Source organism: Saccostrea cucullata, unplaced genomic scaffold, assembly GCF_032062105.1.
Source record: "Saccostrea cucullata isolate Sc308-1 unplaced genomic scaffold, CSIRO_AGI_Scuc_v1 ctg456, whole genome shotgun sequence".
NCBI lineage: Eukaryota > Metazoa > Mollusca > Bivalvia > Ostreida > Ostreidae > Saccostrea > Saccostrea cuccullata.
In genome coordinates, this window is record NW_026927684.1 from 120,200 (window position 1) to 142,694 (window position 22,495).

Consider the following 22,495-nt stretch of genomic DNA (forward strand, 5'->3'; position numbering starts at 1 on the left):
ACGCCCCTACATGTAGGGAAATACAAAAACAAAAAAACAAAACGAACCGACCCGTTGCTCATAATCATTAGAAAAACTGTCTTGCATTCCACTATATTTTTAAAAAGGTTAGCATCCGGTATTTCCTATAAATTTTCATTCTCTGTTTTCTCTATGTCTTGGATGTAGCAGTAACTGTACTAACAGTGTGATTATGGGACATTTTATTTCATGAAAAATATTTTTGTACGATGTCTACAGTATATCTTTCAAAATGCTGTCCAGGGTGCACCAGGCATTGTGGTTTTTTATTGTTCTAACCTTTCTCGCGCCAAATGGCGATAGTGATATACATGATTTTAAAAAAAAAATAATGAAATAAAAAGGTTGTGCTGGTGCTAAAAAGTTGCCAATCAGTTCCTATGTAAGGAAAAACTTTGCATTATATAAACCTAAAACCATTGTAATTTTTTCATAAAGTACATTTGCCTGATTTTCTTTTCTATTCGAAGTGATTTTTTTTTTTCTATCTATGGGATTTAAAAAAATATTTAGAAATTATAGTCTCAATTTTCACATTATTAGTCAATTTTAAAAAAATTAAAATCTACTTGACTTATATTGACATGTTTTATAAGATATCGATATTATGCGTATATTTAACAGTAAATTTTAAGCTTTAAATCATTCTTTTTCCCGCTAACAATGCTCTTTTGTACGAAAGCCGATAGGCTCATTTTTTTGTCAAGATAAAAAAGTATTTAATTCGTTATAACGAGATGAATAATCACACGAAGGTTAAGCGAGGTGAGGCGAATGAGTAGAAAAGAGTTGCAGTCTTTCTCTCTGTTTAATGTAGTCGAAAACGATATATTTAAAAACGGCTTATAGAGACAAAAGGGTTATATTATCGATGCCAAGTAGTGCATATTAGACTACCAAAATAGGAAAAATGTATGTCGACCCCAGATTTAATAGTCAAGGAAAAAAAAATAAAATGGGAATGGGGGGGGGGGGGGGAGGGGAGCCCCCAAGTGCACGTGATCAAATACAATCCAGCTACCTATAAGCCAGACTTTAACGTTTCATGCAAATTGTTACGCCATCATTTTCACACTGGTTCTTTTCTCCTTATTTTATTTCCGTTCACAATAGAATTATACAATAGGTTCGACTAGTTGACAGGGGATACCATCTTCTCTATGACAACTGATCCATACAGCATAAATGTATAGAGAATAATACATACCCTTTTCCATATCACATCCTGTATCAGTCCTGTATCAGCCCGAGACACCAATATCAGCCAGAGGGCCGAAGGCCCGAGGGCTGATATTGGTCGAGGGCTGATACAGGATGTGATGTGGAAAAGGGTATGTATTAATATTTTTATTACATACTTAGTAATAAAATACAGCATGCATTAAGTTGAGAAAATAAGTAAATAATCATGCATTGACTTCTTACATACATGTACATGGTCTATTGTCTCATACGATTTGGGTTTGTTTCTACTTCTATTTCAATGCACTCGATCCGTAATTTGAAAATAATCTATTACATGTATTTGTAAATTAAGATTAACCTTATTTTCAAAGAGTTAAAATCAAAAGAATATGAACCCACCAAAAATTGTGTATGATCACAAGTACTGTTTTTGTGGTTTAATTTACTAAGGTGTGATATTGACGTCACAATAGCCGTATCAGCCCTGCAGGGCTGATATGGATTTGCAGGGCTGATATATGTTATCAGCCCAGCCAATCCATATCAGCCCTGCAGGGCTGATACGGCTATTGTGACGTCAGCCATATCGCATATGCAAAAAACCTGTATTTATTACTAAATGTGTAATAAATGATAATAATATATTCTATAACTTAAAACAAGTGAACATAAAATGCAGAATTTGATGTTATTATACCTCATTATAAATATTCTACACAACGCGTTATCTGATTGGTTCTAGGTTATCACGTGATCGGGCCGTAAAACTTCATATTTCCCGGCCGTCGGCACGCTTTTCATCATATTCCACCTCTTCGGAACACCTAGTGTATTTTCCCGCAATATAGTTCTCGTTCGTTGAGCGAAAACTCCCGAGAGTAGTAGACGTCAGAATAGCCTGCATGGTTTACGTCACAAAATTGATGATAATGTGTTGAACAAAGGGCTTTATAGTAACTTTACGTAAAAAATGAAAGTGAATTTGAGAGCGGTGCCGAATTTGAAAGTTTATGTTTACTTCAAAGGTTTTGCTTGTTTCGGTATAATAAACAATTTATTGCATAATAGTGAGGGAAATATGAAGACTTATTCAGCCAAGAAATATCATATTCCCCTCGGGCGAAGCCCTCGGGGAATATGATTTTTCTTGGCTGAATAAGTCTTCATATTTCCCTCACTATCATGCAATAAATGTATAATATCCACAGAATTTGCTTTTGAATTCGTCCGTTAATTACGAGCATTTGTATGTTATATTTGTGGTAGGGTAAAAAAGACATACAACTCCTGTTTTCTTTTCCATTAAGTATCAAACCATCCTTTAAAAAACAAACAAAAAATGAAGTAAAGAAAAAGTTCAAATATCGCTTAAGAAAACCTGGTTATGTCAATAAAGTAAGAGCTTCACTATGTAAACAATACTTCAACTTTCTAAACAAATATACCGGCCACGTATGGATTTTTATTGTTTGTTTGTTTTTTTGTTTTTTTTGGGGGGGGGGGGGGGACACAAGTATGCTTATTTACAGCTTTCCATTTTTTCGTCAGTATATTGCTATACATACGTATTATAGTGATTGAAATACACTACATCTGATTTATTTAGATTGCTTTCACGGTATACCTGTTATCCAAATACAACATCCTAGCTGAATCGGATTTGATATAAAATGTGTCACAAGACCTTTTAGGTGGGCATTTTCTGTTGTGACGATACATGTATATACCAAAATGTGTCCTCGTAAATATTAAAATGATAAGCGGCTTATGTATGAAGAAAATGTATGCTAATATATATTAACCGGGTATAACGAAATCGATTCAGTCTGAGTTTAACTGGCGATTTATTGAAACGTGGTCTCTTTAATTGATTATCCCTGACAAACTTCGTAAAAATTGCTGGCAATGTCTGTACCAGATAATAATTGGCTAAAATAGCGATTCAATCAAGGATATCGCAGACATTGATCGGTCACAATCAGGAAGATAGGAGGAATTGCATTGCTGAACGGCGTTTTCAACTCATGCGAATGAAGGTTGTCAAATATGACAGAAATCATCGTTTAAGATGAAAAATGTCTATACATATCTATTATTCAGAGCATGATCTTTATTTTCTGAGCGCAATAATAATTTTGATAGAAATATTGTAAATTGAGACTATTTTTAAAGACAAAAATACCCCAAATAGCTTTTTTGCTCACACAAGAAAAAAAAATTCAAAAGTCTGCATTTTTTTCGCTCATAAAAAGCTTATATCGATGCTTTTTAAAAATAAATGCTGCTCACAGATACTTGAATGAATTTAGCGACTTAGATTTTGAAAACATTAAATCTATTTAGATGAGGTTATTTTGAAATTTAAACCTTGTAAAGTAAAGTTATTGTTAATTTTTTTTATAATGGACTTTGTTACATAGCATAGCCCCGTAAGTTTAGTTGTACACCATGAATATGCTAAAAATAAACATGTGGTCACTTTGTGTGTACATAGAAAAGTGACCGCTAAACAATGGATGTGCTGGGTGTTGTGGACATCAACGCCTGGATTTTACTTATTGTTTTTGCATTGATTGCTGTTTACATGTAAGTACAGTATAAGTTAATGCAATATTTACTTTGCTTATATCAGATAATTTAACCTGCATATTGAACCCACGTTGATTCAACACTGGCACAAAAGTGAACTTGCATAGTGTACGATGGAAACATTGAATCTACCTGTAATATAACGTCTTACTTTTTAATTTTTGGTCATGGATGCATTTGTTTGAAATATTTAGCTGATTCACTATTCATTGCTATGGATAATGTCTGCATTAATCTGCATTTTTATACACAGAATCTAAAATTGTGGGCAAGGGCTTGGTATGGAACGCCATAGATGCCTTATGTCGTTATTTAAATGATGGTTGAGCTGTTAAGCTGATGCAGAAAAAAGTAATATTCTGCGTAAACGTAATTACATTCTTGAAGAGGTAACATTCATTCCAGAAATGGGATTTAAATGTCCCATGCCAGTCTTTATCTTATTTGATTTCTGCATAAAGATTAACTGAGATCCTGTTTAATGTTTGTTTTCTAGATACATAAGATGGAAATTTGGAATTTGGCGTCGTCTTGGAGTCCCTGGTCCTAATCATTTTCCATACATTGGAGGAATTAATGAAATGAAAGAATTAGTAAGAAAAAATACTTTAATAAAAACGTTTTTAAAAATATAATTTGAAAATGTTTTGCATTTCTAATAAAATTATAAAAGCCACTCATTTATCACCCCTTTTTTCTTATATTGCCCATATGTATAATAGTGTCTTTTATTCATTTTCAATCTGAAGTTGAAAATGATTCAATGACAAATTAACTTCAGATTGAAAATTAATAAAAGGCAATATGTTCGGCCTTTTTAATTAATTATTCCATGGAATACCATAAACCACTTTCGTATTTTGACCGAATAAATTCAAACCATGGTATTTCGATATCCATGCTACTTACCCGAATAAGTCAACGCTGAGAAACATGTATATTGATGTCCATAATGAAAATAATTGATATAATTCTCCCAATCTCTCACCAGAGGGCGCGCTCCGCTTACACCTCTGTTGTCGTCTAAAAAGTAGCGCAGATTGTCAAATAATCATATTTGTCGACAAAAATTGTATAAACATTGATTAATTGTTTTGTATGATTTCTCAACGATGTTACGTGTTTGAAGCTCTTTGGTAGTAAATATTTCCTGATTTTGTCTCCTTGGTTTCAGAATGAAAATATGTGTAAAAATTCAGAACAAAATAGTGCAGTATATATTATATATTGAAGCTATTTCAATATATATCCAAATTTTGAAAGAACAAAAGAAATACTACAGATTGATAGATCTAATTTCATTTTAAAAAATTGCCAAGTTGGTAGAAATCTATAATTTATTTTCGTTTTACAAGATTCTTGTAATTTAGACGATAACAGAGGTGTTGGAGCGGACGCGTAAAACGCCCTCTGGTGAGAGATTGATAATTCTCCTATAAATAATTGATTTTGAGTTTAGGTAAGGGCACCCTAAAGGCCGGTTTACACTATGCATATTGACACATACATCTAAACTCAAGCTTCTATTTTGCCTCATATGTCTTCTTACACTATGTTTCTTGACACATGCATTTTAGAATACTTTATAATGAAAGATGAAATTTATCTACTTAAAAAAATAACGAAACCTTCAAATTTCCTTTCCAGATGTGTTTTAGCTGAACAAATCATTCCCAATTTCCCTTTCGTGATAATTCTTTGAAGATATTATTTATATATATTCCAAAAAAGCCTCCTCTTTATAACAATAAACAAAGAAGTTTTTCTAATTGTAGTTTTGATCAGTATTTTCTTTGTTTTGTGTATCTTGGGATGCACTTTTTGCAACCATATGGAGGAAAATAAGGCTTATGACTCAATCTCAACTCTGACCTTTCTTTTCATTGGTCAGTTCTATGCATCTTGACACACGGAATATAGAACAAGTTCTATTCGATCTGTCAAGATGCAACACCTATAAAATCTGACACAAGTGGTATTTACACTGTGAATCCAAGATGCATGTGTCAAGAGGCATAGTGTGAACCGGCCTTAAGGCTTGCTGTACATTGTTAAATTGGAATTCAGGACTGGAATTAAATTCAATATAAGCTATAATAGTAAAAATGATAGCGTTAATAAATTAACATCATATTTGTCCTTCTTTAACAAACAGTGCCATAATTGTTGATTCAATACGAACACATATTGCCAGTAAATTTTACTGGTTTAATACATTAAAATAAACCATGTTTGGGTACATGTAAAGATTCGGTTAAAAGGGAATAATTTAAATGAACATTTTATATTGAAAAAAAAAAATAGATTGATTTTAAATTTCTACTGTTTCTTATCTTATCTACATTAAATAAGATTTTAAAAAATACCACTGGCTTTAAAAAAAAACATTTTCCACATACCTGACACACTATTGAAACTTTGCGGAAACTTACTTTTAAACATACCTATAGTTTCCAAAAAGTTTCTGTACTGAAACGTCAAGTGTCCATAGTGCGGAAATCTAAGGTATCCATGAATACAAATGATTTCCGCAACTGAAACGTGATGAAACTTACGATTGTTCCTCTTAAAAGAAAAACACTACTCTTTTTTTGCCCATTGACATGCATTTTTGCTCGCCTGAGTTCAAGGCTGAAGAAAACATTGCTTATTAAAATTTGTCCGTTGTCTGTGATATCGTTGTCGAGATTCAGTAATGCTGAAATAAAGGGCTATAATCTCTTCCAAGGTTGTATCATTTAGAAATACCGGTAGTAAAAATATTTTGTTGGGTAATAATACGATCAGTAGGGTAGGGCTACAATCGGAAAAGTTTTATCTTGTAATGTCTGGAGAAAAAAAGACTCTGCTGATGAAGAACAAGAAGGGACATATTTACTGAGGTGAGCTTGTGGTCCATAGGCCTCTTGTTTTACACATTATTCCTTTTTCTTACACAGTTCTTTCAGCATAGTACGTATGTATGTGTTTGCTGTAAAACATCGTATACATGTACTAGCAAGTAATTAAATATAATAACGGTGGTGATCATGATAAACGGTCTTTTTTAATTAAAAAAATTATGAAATTGCAATTATGTACTTTTAGGGAGTCCATGGATTTGACCAAAAGATGATCCAATCTTATGGAGGACTTGTCGGGTAAGACTAAGTTTTGGTATTTTACATTTTAACATGTCTTGTGTACATTATGCAGCTAAAATATAAACAAATCAATATCTTGATTTCCAGAAATATGATACAGTTTACATGCATATATTCTGGATTTCTAAGCCTTTTTATTAACGTTGAAAACCTTTGAATTGTAGTCTCTACTTAGGGTCTATTCCTTCTCTACTGATAGCAGACCCCGATATAATCAAGAAAATAACAACTAAAGACTTCTCAAAGGCTCCAAACAGATTGGTAAATATTATCAATATCTATAGAAGAACAAATAATTTTCACATAAATTTAATTTAAATTGTAGTAATGATTAATGCTATTTATTTGAAATGCAATACAAATTTAATTTTTGATTGGCAAATGTAATAAAATTAAATAGAGTTGAGGTATCCTTTCTGCGTTTCACGGAAAAGGGGTTTACATAGACTAAAACTGAGTTAAATTTGTCTGCAGTTAAAGTGAAAATATTTGAAATATAATCAATCGTGTAGTCATTTCACAATTTCGTTTCTGTCTTTACCAATATAATGTACACATATGTAAAAAACAAAAGATATTCCATGCTTTGCTCAAATTTTCCACGTAGTTTAATTCTTAATAGTCTGTGAGCCACCCCAAAATTTCGCTCATTAATCTCTCAGTTGAATTGTATTATGCTAAATTGTTGATAGACTGGGCTCGCAAGGTTACATGTATTTATGTTTTAACCATGGACTTTCTGTCGACAACACATGTACGAGGGTCATTCAAAAAGTTCGTAGACTTTTGTCGTAATTCTTAATTTAACATTATATTACATCCATATTTGATACACCTATTTTAACAACAAATTCGAATAATTTGAGTTAAAAACATGGAAAATATTTTCATATTTGATAAAACTATCAAAGATTTAGAACAGCAAAAATGGGGTCACGGAGCAACGTCAAAACTGAGTAATTTACTAATTTTTTTAGAGCAGCTATAGCAACAACTCTAATGAATGGAGCTGAAACGAAATAAAATTTACATTATGTGTGTATAAATTAAGTGTTTCTGTACTACTTAAGGTGCTATCAGGTAATGTAATATATTGCTCCGTTTAAAAGATATCAAAAAAAGATTTTAAAAAGGCAACCAAAAAAAAACCCTGACGTTGTATGACGTCACGGAGCAGCGAGTGGCAATAAAAGTTTGCTTTGCATTCGGGCAAGGGTCTCTAACAAACCTTAAAAATTCTGTATAAACCAGGAAATGTATGAAAATTAAGTCGTGTTTTTGTATAAAATGGAAAATACAATTTTTGATTGGTAGCGAGTTTGAATCGGACGATGGGTGGTCGGCAAAGAAACAAGTTAAAGCTCTTGCCAAAAGAGTTAGGAACGTCATTAAACGTGATGCGCGCCTTACTGTTGCGGAACTAATAGAGTAACGTGAAACACTGACAATCTAGTTCAAGCTATTGGCACAATTGTTTGCAAACTAGGTATCAAATGTTATGGATACTTTTTAGCTCACCTCAACGAAGTTGGGGGAGCTTATGTGATACCCTCGGCGTCGGTGTCGGCGTCGGCGTCCCAGGTTAAGGTTAAGTTTTTTGGAGCAGTTTTCTTTTTAATTACTTCTGTGTCCTACACTGATTAGACATGCATGGAAGATGGTTTTAGTGTATTTTATTGTACCAGACAAAGTTTCAGATGCTGCAATTTCAGCAAAGGAATTACCAGGTTAATGTTTTTGGAGCAGGTTAACATTTTTGGTGCAGTTTTTGGTGTGGGTTTCATTTCCAAGTAACTATAAGCCCTATGTTGACCAAACTTGCATGGATGATACATCTAAGGATGCATACTACCGGGCTTGCTTCGGATGCTGAATCTGACCTACATTTTCCGGTTGAGTGAACAGGTTAAAGTTTTTGGTGCAGGTTTCATTTCCAAGTAACTATAAGCCCTATGTTGACCAAACTTGCATGGATGATACATCTAAGGATGCATACTACCGGGCTTGCTTCGGATGCTGAATCTGACCTACATTTTCCGGTTGAGTGAACAGGTTAAAGTTTTTGGTACAGGTTTCATTTCCAAGTAACTATAAGCCCTATGTTGACCAAACTTGCATGGATGATACATCTACGGATTCACTTTACAGGGCTTGCTTCGGATGCTGAATCTGACCTACGTTTTCCTGTTGAGTGAACAGGTTAAAGTTTTTGGTGTAGGTTTCATTTCCAAGTAACCATAAGCCCTATGTTGACCAAACTTGCATGGATGATACATCTAAGGATGCATACTACCGGGCTTGCTTCGGATGCTGAATCTGACCTACACTTTCCAGTTGAGCGAACAGGTTAATGTTTTTGGTGCAGGTTTCATTTGCAAGTAACTTTAAGCCCTATGTTGACCAAACTTGCATGGATGATACATCTAAGGATGCACACTACCAGGCTTGCTTCGTATGCTGAATCTGACCTACATTTTCCGGTTGAGTGAATAGTTAAAAGTTTTTGGTGCAGGTTTCATTTCCAAGGAACTATGAGTTCTTTAATGACCAATCTTGCATAGATGATACATCTAAGGATGCATACTTCCAGGCTTGCTTCGGATGCTGAATCTGACCTACTTTTTGTGGATGAGTGAATATGTTAGTTTTGATGCATGTTTCATTTCCAATAAACTATGAGCCCTATAATGAGCAAACTTGCATGGATGATACATCTAAGGATGCACACTAATGGACTTGCTTCGGATGCTGAATTGGACATACATTTTTCAGATAATAGACAAGGTAAAAGTTATGGTTACAGGTCTATTACCAAAAACTATAAGGCTTATATAACATTGTATAAACCAAACTTGCACAAATGCTGCATCAAGAGATGAAAACTCTCAAATTTGCTTCAGATGCTGGATTTTCATTACATTTTCATGAAGAAGAAGTAGTTTAAATTTTTTATGTAGGTCTATTTCAAAGTATCAGATCAAAATTGCTTTTAAAAATATTTTCATTTTTGGAATATACTTTTTGTTGGTTAATTGTGTGACTTTGCCTTACTTAAAGACGACATTCGTTGAGGTGAGCTCTGTAATCTCTGATTACCTATCGCAGTGGCGGATTTAAGGGGCGGCGCACCCGGCGCGCGCCCCCCCCCTAAAATTGTCAAAGTTAACGTAAATCACAGTTTCGGCTAGAAAATGTGAATATGTATACTTGGTAGACCTCATTTTTACCCTACAAAATCTCTAGAATCTAGGAGCTTCCGGGGGCTTCGCCCCCTGGGCCCCCACCAGGGCTTTGCCCTGGACCCACTGGGGGCCTCAAGGCGGCCCCCAGACCCCTTGCCTACTTTTGGCGCCCCCTCTAACTTCAATTCCTGGATCCGCGCCTGTATCGTCCTATGTTTTATGAATGAAGAAGACGCTACACACCGTGTATGAAATTGAAAAGCAGAGTTATTTTGAGAAACTTTCTCGACGTTGTTTTTGACGTTACAGTGTTATTTAACCGTGCTCCTTGGCAAAAAAATGTTGCTTTAAAAATTCACTAACATGAGTTCTATTTAATCGAATTGAATGAAACTTCACACTTTAACAAAATAAATGTTTTTATTTACAAAAATGTGTTGATCTATACGATGGGGAACACTGTGTAGTGTGTACTGTTATGGGTCAGAATTACCCGAAATGCCAGCAAAGATCAATAACAAAATTTAAACTTAACAATAATTTATTTACAGTAATATATAATAAGTATATGAAACATAAAGTACAAACTTAGCAAGAATCTAAAAAAATACATACATCAGAGTGTCCGTTGCTGCACACAATGTCCCAGTGAAATTATATCCCAGTAATACCTCAATGATGCTTATACGACAAATTATCCACCATTCTTTATGCATCGAATTGACTGGGTATTTATACAGTATCATAAATCTAGAATATTCTAGAAATTGTTAAAACATGATATTACTGGAACAATCTGGACATACACAAAATTCAGGAATGTTCTAGAAACAATGACCGAACATATTGACCACTCTGGAATGTTCAAGAAACATAATGTTACTAATTATATACATAATGAAACAATACACATCTCACAACACCTCCCCCCTTAAAAAGTTTGAATGTCAATGAAAACTTATATTATTAAAATAAAAGTTATGTACATTAATACAAAATCTAATATGTTTACGATACTCTTGACAAGGCGTCTGCAATAACATTGTCTTTGCCTTTGATATGCTTAATTGTTATGTTGTATTCTTGTAAGAACAAACTCCATCTAGTCAGTCTTTGATTCTTGTTTGACAATTTATGCAAAAATGTCAGGGGGTTGTGATCCGTATATACAAGAATTGGATGCAAAGTAACATTCAGATAAACATAAAATGTTGTAAGGCTAACAACAAAGCAAGGCATTCCTTTTCAATGGTGGAATACTTTTGTTGACATTTTGTAAGTTTCTTTGAAAAATAAGAAACAACTCTATCTACCTTATCACTATGTTCTTGAAACAAAGCTGCCCCGATTCCAACATCACTAGCGTCAACAGTAAGCTTAAATTGCTTAGAAAAATCTGGAGTTGACAGAACTGGGTTGCTCATAAGGACAGATTTGATTTTTTGAAATGATTTTTCACAGTCCTTTGTCCATTCAAAGTTAACCCTCTTCTGCAAAAGATTTGTAAGTGGACTTACAACTGAGGAAAAATTTGGACAAAATTTTCTGTAAAACCCAGCCATGCCCAAAAACCTCATTAACTCTTTCTTGTTTGTAGGAATCGGGAACTTTGCAATAGCTTCCACTTTAGCCGTAATTGGTGTAACATAACCTTGACCTACTTTATGACCTAAATACTCTACATAAGCATGACAAAATTCGCTCTTCTCAAGATTCACAGTTAAGTTTGCTTTAGCTAAAATGTCAAATAAAGCACGCATGATTCGAAGATGTTCGTCCCATGTGTCACTGTATATGATGACATCATCAATGTACGCCTCGCATCCCTCAAGGTCTTGAAGAAGGGAGTGAATCATTCTTTGGAATGTAGCTGGTGCGTTTTTCATGCCAAAAGGCATTACTTTATACTGGTAAAGTCCATCTGGTGTAGCAAAAGCAGATATTTCTTTTGCTCTTTCTGTTAACGGCACTTGCCAGTAGCCTTTCAACAGGTCAAATTTACTGACAAATTTCGCGTTTCCAATATTGTCAATACAGTCATCGATTCTAGGTATTGGATATGAATCAGTTTTGGTAACAGAATTCACCTTTCTAAAGTCTGTACATAATCGGTAGGAACCGTCCTGTTTTGGTACAAGAATACACGGTGAGCTCCAATTACTTTTACTAGGTTCAACAATGTCATTGTCCAACATATACTGCACTTCCCTTGTTAGGTACTGCAATTTTATTGGATTGAGACGGTATGGATGTTGTTTGATAGGCAGAGCGTCGCCAACTATAACATCATGACAAGCTGCATTAGTTTTCTTTGGAACATCCGAGAAGATTTGATGATACTCATTCATCAAGTTTTTAACTTGTTCTTTTTGGTGAATGTTCAAATGTCCAAGTTTGGCATCAAAATCAGCCAAAATATCTGAGTTTTTCAAGCGGACACTCTGATTACAATCTTTCTCATTCATCTCTACACTCGTATCACTCTCAATACAATTTTGAACAGTCTTAGCGTTGGCTAAAGTGGAAACTGGTTTTACAGAATTTCGGTCACACCTTTCAAAATACTCTTTTAACATGTTAATGTGACAAACCCGTTTCTCTTTACGTCGACCTGGTGTCTTAACTACATAGTTTACATCACTGATCTTGCTTTCAATTTCATAAGGGCCATAAAATCTGGCCTGTAAAGGATGACCAGGAATAGGTAAAAATACAAGAACCTTATCACCTGGCTTAAATACCCTATTTCTGGCATCTTTGTCATACCACATTTTCATTTTCATCTGAGAATTCTTCAAATTTTCTTGTGCTAATTTACAAGCATTGTAAAGTTTTTCTTTGAAATCAGACACATAATCTAAAAGATTAAGATCACTAGTCTCAGTCAGCCACTTTTCCTTCAACAATTTCAAAGGACCTCTAACTGTATGACCGAACACCAATTCAAAAGGACTGAACCCAAGAGACTCCTGGACTGCTTCTCGTGCAGCAAATAGTACAAGATGAACCCCTTCATCCCAGTCTTTTTCATACTGGTAACAATAGGTCTTCAGCATTGTTTTTAGGGTTTGATGAAAACGTTCTAGCGCTCCCTGAGACTCAGGATGATAAGCAGTTGATCGATACTGCCTAATACCCAACTCATGCATGACTTGCTGGAACAACCCCGACATAAAATTTGAGCCTTGATCCGACTGAATTGCCTTGGGTGCTCCTACAAAACTGAAAAACTTGGTTAGGGCCTTAACTATGCTCTTTGCCTTTATATTCCTAAGAGGTATGGCTTCAGGAAACCGAGTGGATGTACACATAATGGTAAGTAAATACTGGTTTCCAGATCTAGTCCTAGGCAAAGGTCCTACACAATCCACCAACACTCGACTAAACGGTTCTTCAAAAGCTGGAATGGGTTGGAGAGGAGCAGATGGTATCTTCTGAGTTGGTTTACCTACCATCTGACAGACATGGCATGACTTGCAAAACTTCGAAACATCCTTTCTTAGCTTAGGCCAATAAAAATGACTCAAAATCCTATTATAAGTCTTATTGATACCTAAATGACCAGCCATAGGTGTATCGTGAGCTAAACTCATGACATCTCGACGATAAGCAGCTGGGACCACTATCTGGTGAACAACACGCCACACTTCATCTGGAGAAGCGTCAGGTGGTCGCCATTTTCGCATAAGGATGCCATCTTTCATATAGAAGCATTCTCCAACTTTAATAGCCTCTTCTGGTGGAAGTGCCCTCTTACTAAGTTGAATGATATCTGGGTCTTTATGTTGTTCAGAGAGTAAACGTTCTCGGCTGAGGATGTCCTTGCCTTGGTTAACTAGTGGATGCAACTCATCATCCTCACCACCAAATTTTGGTAAAAGTTCTTTCTTCTCTTGCTTCTTGATATTGTGTGGTTCCATGCTTGTTTGAGTGCCATCAAGGTCAGATAAGAAAGTGTCATTCAAATCAATATCAACAGAGGAATCTGTCTCGTCAAAGGCTTGAGTATGGTCTGCCTCCATTTCTCGTCTTCTGGCCATCGCTCTAGTAACAGCACAGGCTGGATAAATGTCATCATCTTCATCATCGCACATGACTTTGGAAGTGATTTTCTCACAAACTATAGGATCAGGTACAACCTTCCCACCAGCTAAATCGTTGCCTAACAACAAAGAAATGCCTGGAACGGGAAGAGTAGGTCGAACACCTACGATAACAGGTCCAGTAACTAAATCTGACTTCAAACTAATTCTATGCAAGGGAACATCAATGACGCCTAGCTCCACACCCTGTAATAAAACTGACCCACCAGCAGAAGTCTGCTCAGACAAAGGAAGCACGCCCTCTAACAATAACGTCTGTGCAGCACCAGTATCTCTCAAAATCTGGACAGGTTTAATTTCGCTAGAGTCACCGAGTGAAACAAATCCCTGAGACATAAAGGGCTTATAATCCTCCATAGAATCAATAGAACTGGACTGTGAACCCTGGACATCAGGAGTGTCAGAACAAATCGAAACTAAGGCTTCTCTATCACCTCTAACTGCCGCACAAGCATTTGGTTGAGTTTTATCAAAGTCATTTTTTCTCTTAAGTTTAAAGCATTCACTGATCAGATGACCTTTTTTCTTACAATAACTACAAGTAGGAAGCGACCCTATTCCAGAAGATCCTTCAAAACGTCCTGGACCGGACTTAGAACCACCTTGGGATGGAGACTGGGAACTTGTGAAAGACTGAGACCCTGAACCACTCTTTTTATATGTGTCTGAATTGGTAGAATTACTGCTAGTCTGAGATCTTGATACAAAATTCTTTTTATGAGACAGAGCATAAGTATCAGATATGACTGCTGCCTACGAAAGCCATGAAAGGACACGGCGATTTTTCAAAAAAGTAAATATTAATTTGAGATCTCGATTTACACAATCCGTTCCCACGGATTATCAATTCGTTCTCTCGGTTTATAATTCGAGATCTCGAATTACACAATCCGATCCCACGGATTACTAATTCGTTCCCTCGATTTATGATTCGAGATCTCGAATTACACAATCCGATCCCACGGATTACTAATTCGTTCCCTCGATTTATGATTCGAGATCTCGAATTACACAATCCGATCCCACGGATTACTAATTCGTTCCCTCGATTTATAATTCGAGATCTCAAATTACACAATCCGATCCCACGGATTAATAATAATTCGAGATCTCGATTTGTAACATAAGTCTTATGATTTTGGCAATCAAAGCTCGCGAATTTTATTACATGTACTCTATATATGTATACATGTAATGTTGGATACCTTCAAATCCAACGATTTGAATCAATTAATGCGATTCATGTAATTTGTTTTAGCAACCGCGGTCGTTCCGAACCTCTTTTATAACTAATTCAACATATATTTATTCAGATAAAAAATAATTACACAGGAGCCATATTTACTTTTACTATATAGGACTTTCAATTATTCTAATATACACGTAAAACAAAACCCAGGACTTTTTTGTATAAATATCAGTTCTAGAATATGGATTTGAGTCATGTTCATGTAATTTTCTCATTTTGGACCGTAATATATAATAAAAGGTAGGATGTAAACAGCTACAATATTCTAATCATTAAACACGTATTGCCATATCCGATATGTACAGATAGCTGATATTAATGAAATCATGAGAAGGGTTTACATTCCGAGGGAACGAATTGTTTAAACTGAGAGAATGAATTACAATCCGAGATAACGGATTGTGTTATTTGAAGGAACGAATTGATAATCTGTGAGAACGAATTAATAACCCATGGGTACGGATTGTGTATTTCGAGATCTCGAATTATAAATCGAGGGAACGGATTGTGTAATTCGAGATCTCAAATTAATATTTACTATTAGTAATCCGTGGGATCGGATTGTGTAATTCGAGATCTCGAATTATAAACCGAGAGAACGAATTGATAATCCGTGGGAACGGATTGTGTAATTCGAGATCTCAAATTAATATTTACTTTTTTGAAAAATCGCCGTGTCCTTTCATGGCTTTCGTAGCTGCCTCTTCAAGAGTTTTCACATTCTTATCTTCTAAATGTGTTTTCAAATCTTGAGAAACACATTCCTTAAACTCTTCTACCAGGATGACTTGGCGCAGATTATCAAAAGTTTTATCAAGTTTCTTAGATCTAAACCAGTGATCGAATAAATCTTCTTTCTCTCGTGAAAATTCAACAAATGTTTGATTATCAAACTTTCTATACTTTCTGAACTTTTGTCTATACGCTTCAGGTACTAATTCATAGGCTTTTAATATTGCTGCTTTGACCTTCTCATAGTCTGAACTCTCAACTACCCCTAGTGCAGAGTATACCTCAGCCGCTTTTCCAACAAGTACACTTTGTAACATTGTTGACCAAACATGTTGTGGCCATTTAAGATTCTCTGCGACCTTTTCAAATTGGGGAAAATATTTGTCTACAGATTTTTTTTGAAATTTTGGAACTAATCTGATATTTTTTGCTGCGTCAAATTCAGTTTTGACAACTGACGGTCCTGGTTTGTTCTGTAATTTTAATTTCTCTAATTCAAAGTTCATTTCACGCTCTCTTTCTCGCTCTTGTCTTTCTCTTTCTCGCTCTTCTCTTTCTCTTTCTAATTTGTCTAATTCAAATTTCCGTTCACGCTCTCGTTCTTCAAATCTCATTTTTTCCAACTCTACTTGATACTGAAATTCTGACATATTAGAAGATTCTGATTTAAGTGTATAATCTGGAAGATCATATTTTCCAAAGATGTTTTCTTCAACTAGTTTGTTTGCAACCTTTATTCTAATGTCTTGCTTTCTCTGTGAAGATTTAACCTCTAACCCAAGATGCAAACCTAACGCGATCAAGTCATCCTTTTTTAATGTATCTAAAACCTGAACACTTGGCGAATTAAGAAAGTCTGTGACCGAAAATACCATGTTGATTTCTGCTGGCTTATAATCAAATTTAACGGTTTAATTAACAAAATTTTGACAATAAACTGCAAAAGTGCAAGAAATTCTTTATCCCGGACGAGCCCCCAATTCTGTTATGGGTCAGAATTACCCGAAATGCCAGCAAAGATCAATAACAAAATTTAAACTTAACAATAATTTATTTACAGTAATATATAATAAGTATATGAAACATAAAGTACAAACTTAGCAAGAATCTAAAAAAATACATACATCAGAGTGTCCGTTGCTGCACACAATGTCCCAGTGAAATTATATCCCAGTAATACCTCAATGATGCTTATACGACAAATTATCCACCATTCTTTATGCATCGAATTGACTGGGTATTTATACAGTATCATAAATCTAGAATATTCTAGAAATTGTTAAAACATGATATTACTGGAACAATCTGGACATACACAAAATTCAGGAATGTTCTAGAAACAATGACCGAACATATTGACCACTCTGGAATGTTCAAGAAACATAATGTTACTAATTATATACATAATGAAACAATACACATCTCACAACAGTACGTATTTTTTGAATGACCCTCGTACACGCATAATAAGATTTATTTGCAGAACGTCGTTCGAAACAATAGTGAGCTCCAACATGGCTTGTCTCTGGTTGAAGATGACCACTGGAGATTCATGAGAAATACTCTCTTACCAACATTTTCAAGTGGGAAAATGAGAAAGGTACAACTCTTTAACTTTAGCTCAATTAAGCTTTAACCAATTAAATTATCAGTATATTGTATGAAATTATTATTTTAGATAGAAGTGACGCTTTGATTTATAGCTCATCTCAACCAAGTAAGGGTGTGTGTGTGTGGGGGGGGGGGGGGGGGGGGTGTTATGTAATACAGCTAGCGTTCCAGGTTAAAGTATTTGGAGCAAATTTCATTTCAAATATGTCTATGTTCTAAATGAACATTAATCAGAGATGAATGAAAGATGCTCTCCAGCATAATTCATTGTAATAGTCAAGGTTTCAGATGCTGCAATTGTAGCAGAAGAATGACCAAATGAATGTTTTGAGCAGGTTAATGATTTGGGAACAGGTTAAAGAATTTTTAGCAGATCTCATTTCCCAGTAACTATACATAAGCCCTATATTGACCAAGCTTGCATGAATGATACACTACTATAATTTCTTTATATGTTGGATTTGACCTACATTTTCTATTTTACGGATGAGTAATCAGGTTTAAGCTTTTGGGGCAGATGCAATTTCCAAGTACTTTACAAAGCCCTGTATTTATAAAACTTTTGTAATACATGTTCGTTTTTGGAGTAGATCCATTAGTAAGATATTATAAGGCCTTTCTGAATCAACCTTGCATGGATGATGCATCAAGGGATGCACACTAAAACTTGATAAAGATGCTAGTTTTGACTTACATTATTGTTTGAGTGATCATGACTAGTTTAAAGTGTTTGAAATAAATCCCTTCCCAAGTAACTAGTTACTTCTAGATTATTAGTTTCATGTGTGAATTTGACTTATTTAAAGACAACGTTCGTTGCAGTGAGCTCTGTCATCATATCGAGACCGCTGATATTCTTGTTTCATCAATTTGTCAATAATTATCCTCGTTTTGTGAATTGTACATACGTAGAGTACGCTCTTGCGTATTGAATCAACTGAGAGATATAAACTCCGTATGCAGGTGATGAAGATATATTGCTGCATACAATTAAGGGAAGTTGACAATTGAAAAGTTAAAGTCATCACATTTGGTCATAGAGCTTGGTTGTTAGATTACAATTAACGTCTTTTTCAAGTAAAATATCCAAATAAGAAACAGGTGTGTCAGACTCTGAAGTATCTTTTATCTGAAGCTCACCAGGATATATCGTATCGACATTGGAATGGAAATAAGCATTGTTAATTGACAATACGTCGTCGATATATCTAAATGTCGAGTTGAAGTATAGAAACGTCATAACCGGTATGTAGACAGTACATGTACCGTACATGTATATCGATGAAGGGCTTCAATTCAAACCTGAGTCTCCCAATCAGAAAGCGAACGCCCTACTACTAGTCTTCCGTGACCGTTCTGTGCAAAGTGATTTATATTTGTTTAATATGCATGTAGCAGGGAGGGTAGACACGGTCGGTCACATAAATGAATGAAAGCGTTACATTGGAATAAAGTAGTTGTTGGTTTTTACATAGACATTGTTTAGTTGTTGTTGTAGAAAATAGTTGTTGTTTGTTTGAATGTTGTTTAACGTCCCTTTTGACAATTTTTCTCTCGTATGGAGACGCCACCACTTGCCGGTGAAGAGCTGCAAATTTTGTCTTATACTCGGCACTTACGGACATTGATCTTTTTCGTGCCAGACCTTCTGCGACACGGGACCTCGGTTTATATTGTCTTATCCAAAGGAACGGTCTCCATATCTACAGTGGGATTCGAACTCATGTCGTAAGGATCAACTCCTTACTCCGTGACTCTAGAGAATACGTTCTAACCACTGCGCCATGCGGGCGACAAAATAGTTTCACATGTGTATTTCTTGTGGCACGACCTTCCATTGGGTACCAAAAAATTCCACTTATTGACCTTGAACTTGGAATTAAAGTTGCATTTGAGAAGTTTCAACCCTCGCCAATAGCTACCATACGAGGGTAAAACTGTTTATTTTCTGATATTTATTGCAGATGAATCCCATTCTAAGAAAAAAATATCAGTTATTGCTGGAAAGTCTTAAAAGAGAGTCAGATAAAGGAAACTCCATAGAGTTTAAAGAGTAAGTATCGGATAGGTAAAAATAGCCGTCAGAGCCCCAAAAAATTAAACCATGATTTACATCTTATTTTTTTGTTTACTATAAAAAATAATAGACATTCTATACCATTCAGATGACTAAATTTATTTACAGAATGTTTGGTAGATACACTATGGACGTTATAGCCGCTCTTGGGTTCGGAATGGACATAGACTCGCAGATGGAACAAGATAATACATTTGTGAAATATGCCAAAGAGCTGTTCGACAACAAGATATCGTTGCGTTTACTCCTGATTTGTATGTATGCTGTTTTTTTCTGCGAGTGCAACTTTCTATTTTTTTTAATTATATACAAGCCTAACACTTTTATATTTGTGAATTTAATTGTGAAGAGGTTTTCGGAAGGGATAATCCATTTATTGAAGTTGTTCAATTAGTGGACTGGAACGACTGCCAGAAGGATACATTAAAATTATCAGATAAATTTACGAGAAAAGAGTCATTTTATGCGAAATATTGCATGTCGAGTAGATCTTTGTCTTGATAACTTCTCCAACATGCAGATTGCAAGATATCTGTTGTTCATACCTCAGTGATGTGAATAGTTTATTTTTATTTTTAAGCCCCCGGATTGAAAGAACCCGGGGTATATTGATTTTGTCCTGTCTGTCTGATTGTGCGTTTGTCTGTTTTTCTGTCTGTGTCAACATTAATCTAGCCCATTACTATTGAGTGGATGGGTCTATGGCATTCATATTTCATAGGTGTATTCCTTGTTCATAATGTTTTAGCAAATTACCAGTTATTGAACTACGTCTGAGTCATTATCATGTCAGAGTAATGATATAGGGATCATATTGTCCGAATAACAACGCGTATTTGAATAATTTTCAAGAGCTGCAAATCATATACAAAAGATATGCATGGCTGTTCCTGGATATTGATTTTCGATAATACCAGTACCATAGGGTACATCGATATTGTTAGTATATAACCTTCAAGAGTTTTCAAAATGAATGTTTTTATGATTTCTGTTAGAAATACCATAAAAAATCAATTAAAAAGAAAACAATACCGCTTTTTCCTTTACTTTGAAATTTGATTAAAGATTGAAAACATAAAAGGCTAAATTAAGGTAAAACTGTTGTGAACATCTGTAGCATATCAGTTACTGTTACAGTAGTAATAGAAACATACTAATATGTAACTTCAATATATACGTTTACACGTCATTCTAAAAAGACGATTCGACATTGTGGAATATCACATTTCATTTGGAATTGTATATTTTAAATCAGATTTTTTTTTTTTACATTTTCAGTTGTTTTACCATTTGTTGACCGTGTGTTGGACTACTTTGAGTTATCACCGTTAAATAATCGAAAAGTGATGAACTTTTTTAAATCGGCTGTACATCAGGCAGTTAAAATGCGAGATGAAGGAGATCAGGTAAATGGCACCAGTAAATAAATAAATTTTCTGCTTTTTGTTTAAATATTTCTTGTCCATGATTGGGTTAAAAAATATTTTATATTTATTTTCAAACTGTGCATTTGATATCTTCAGAAATACGAGGGGTGATCAAAAAGTTCGCGAACTATCTCTATATTTACAAATTGGATTGATTGTTTAAGTGAAGGAAGGGAAATGCTTAAAATGATCTTTGTTTTGTTGCCCAGTGAAATCAAATTGGGAAAGAGACGTATTATTTGTTAAAAAAATTAATAAGAAAGATTGCCAACTTTTAGTTAGAAAAATAGATGAATGTCTTTACAATAATATAATTAACAATTCCCTAAAATATCGTTCACTTTAGACTTTAAACACATCAGATATGATAAAGTGAAGGCACCCGTACTTTATCCACATGAATTAAACGACGCTCAAAAGACAGAGGACTTGGGTTTTGATGATCACCATATGCATGCTCATTGTGCAAAAGGATAGATCTATCATTATCCACCCATACTATTGCCGAGATAAGGCCATTTCTGACAAATAGACTGTTTTTGTTGTAAAAAATAACTTGCATGGTTAGAAATATAGGAGTGGGAAAAAAATTCAAGCTTCTGTGAGCGTGTTACGTGTCCGCGCATGGACAGAACGGTTGCAGATGCGCATAAAAATTAGAGAGTACTACTTTGAAAAATTGTCAAACTGAAACCCTATATCATTTCATTTTTGGAAGTTATTTAATTTGTTCGTGAACTTTTTGATCACCCCTCGTATTACTAGAAAACTTATGAAACTGATTTCTTTCACAATTCATTTTGGCTAGGTCAAATTTTAAGTAGGATTCTCATTTGGGATAAATCTATAAATTATAAATTAACTTACCAATACTTAACAAAAATGAAGAATAAAAAGCATTTTAAGCCCTATATGCATCATTGTTGAGAAAAATCTACATGTAAGCGTGTCAGTGTTTTAAAATCTCAGTTGTGAAAGAGACGTTATATACATGTATCTGGAAGTGGAAGATTTCTTAAACTTTGATCATTTACATGTACAAAATTATTAGCTTGAACAAAATGGCATGAATTAATTTCTTACATATTTACATGCATTGTATTGACTTCTGTTTTAATTTGCTTTCATTATGCCATGCATGGTTTTATAGTAGTTATTAATCATTACATCTTTAGG

The 22,495-nt window shown here is 34.7% G+C and overlaps 1 protein-coding gene across 1 annotated transcript in view; it reads left to right on the forward strand.

Moving 5' to 3' along the window:
- Positions 1-3,718: 3,718 nt before the first annotated feature.
- The window catches only part of LOC134275212 (cytochrome P450 3A14-like), a 36,800-nt gene continuing 18,023 nt past the window's right edge, over positions 3,719-22,495 (forward strand). Inside the window, exons 1-8 of the mRNA XM_062757469.1 lie at positions 3,719-3,792; positions 4,292-4,388; positions 6,883-6,935; positions 7,103-7,199; positions 17,688-17,804; positions 19,780-19,868; positions 20,001-20,146; positions 21,171-21,298. Of these exons, the coding sequence (XP_062613453.1) occupies positions 3,719-3,792; positions 4,292-4,388; positions 6,883-6,935; positions 7,103-7,199; positions 17,688-17,804; positions 19,780-19,868; positions 20,001-20,146; positions 21,171-21,298 (801 nt within the window). The remainder of the gene's footprint in view (positions 3,793-4,291; positions 4,389-6,882; positions 6,936-7,102; positions 7,200-17,687; positions 17,805-19,779; positions 19,869-20,000; positions 20,147-21,170; positions 21,299-22,495) is intronic.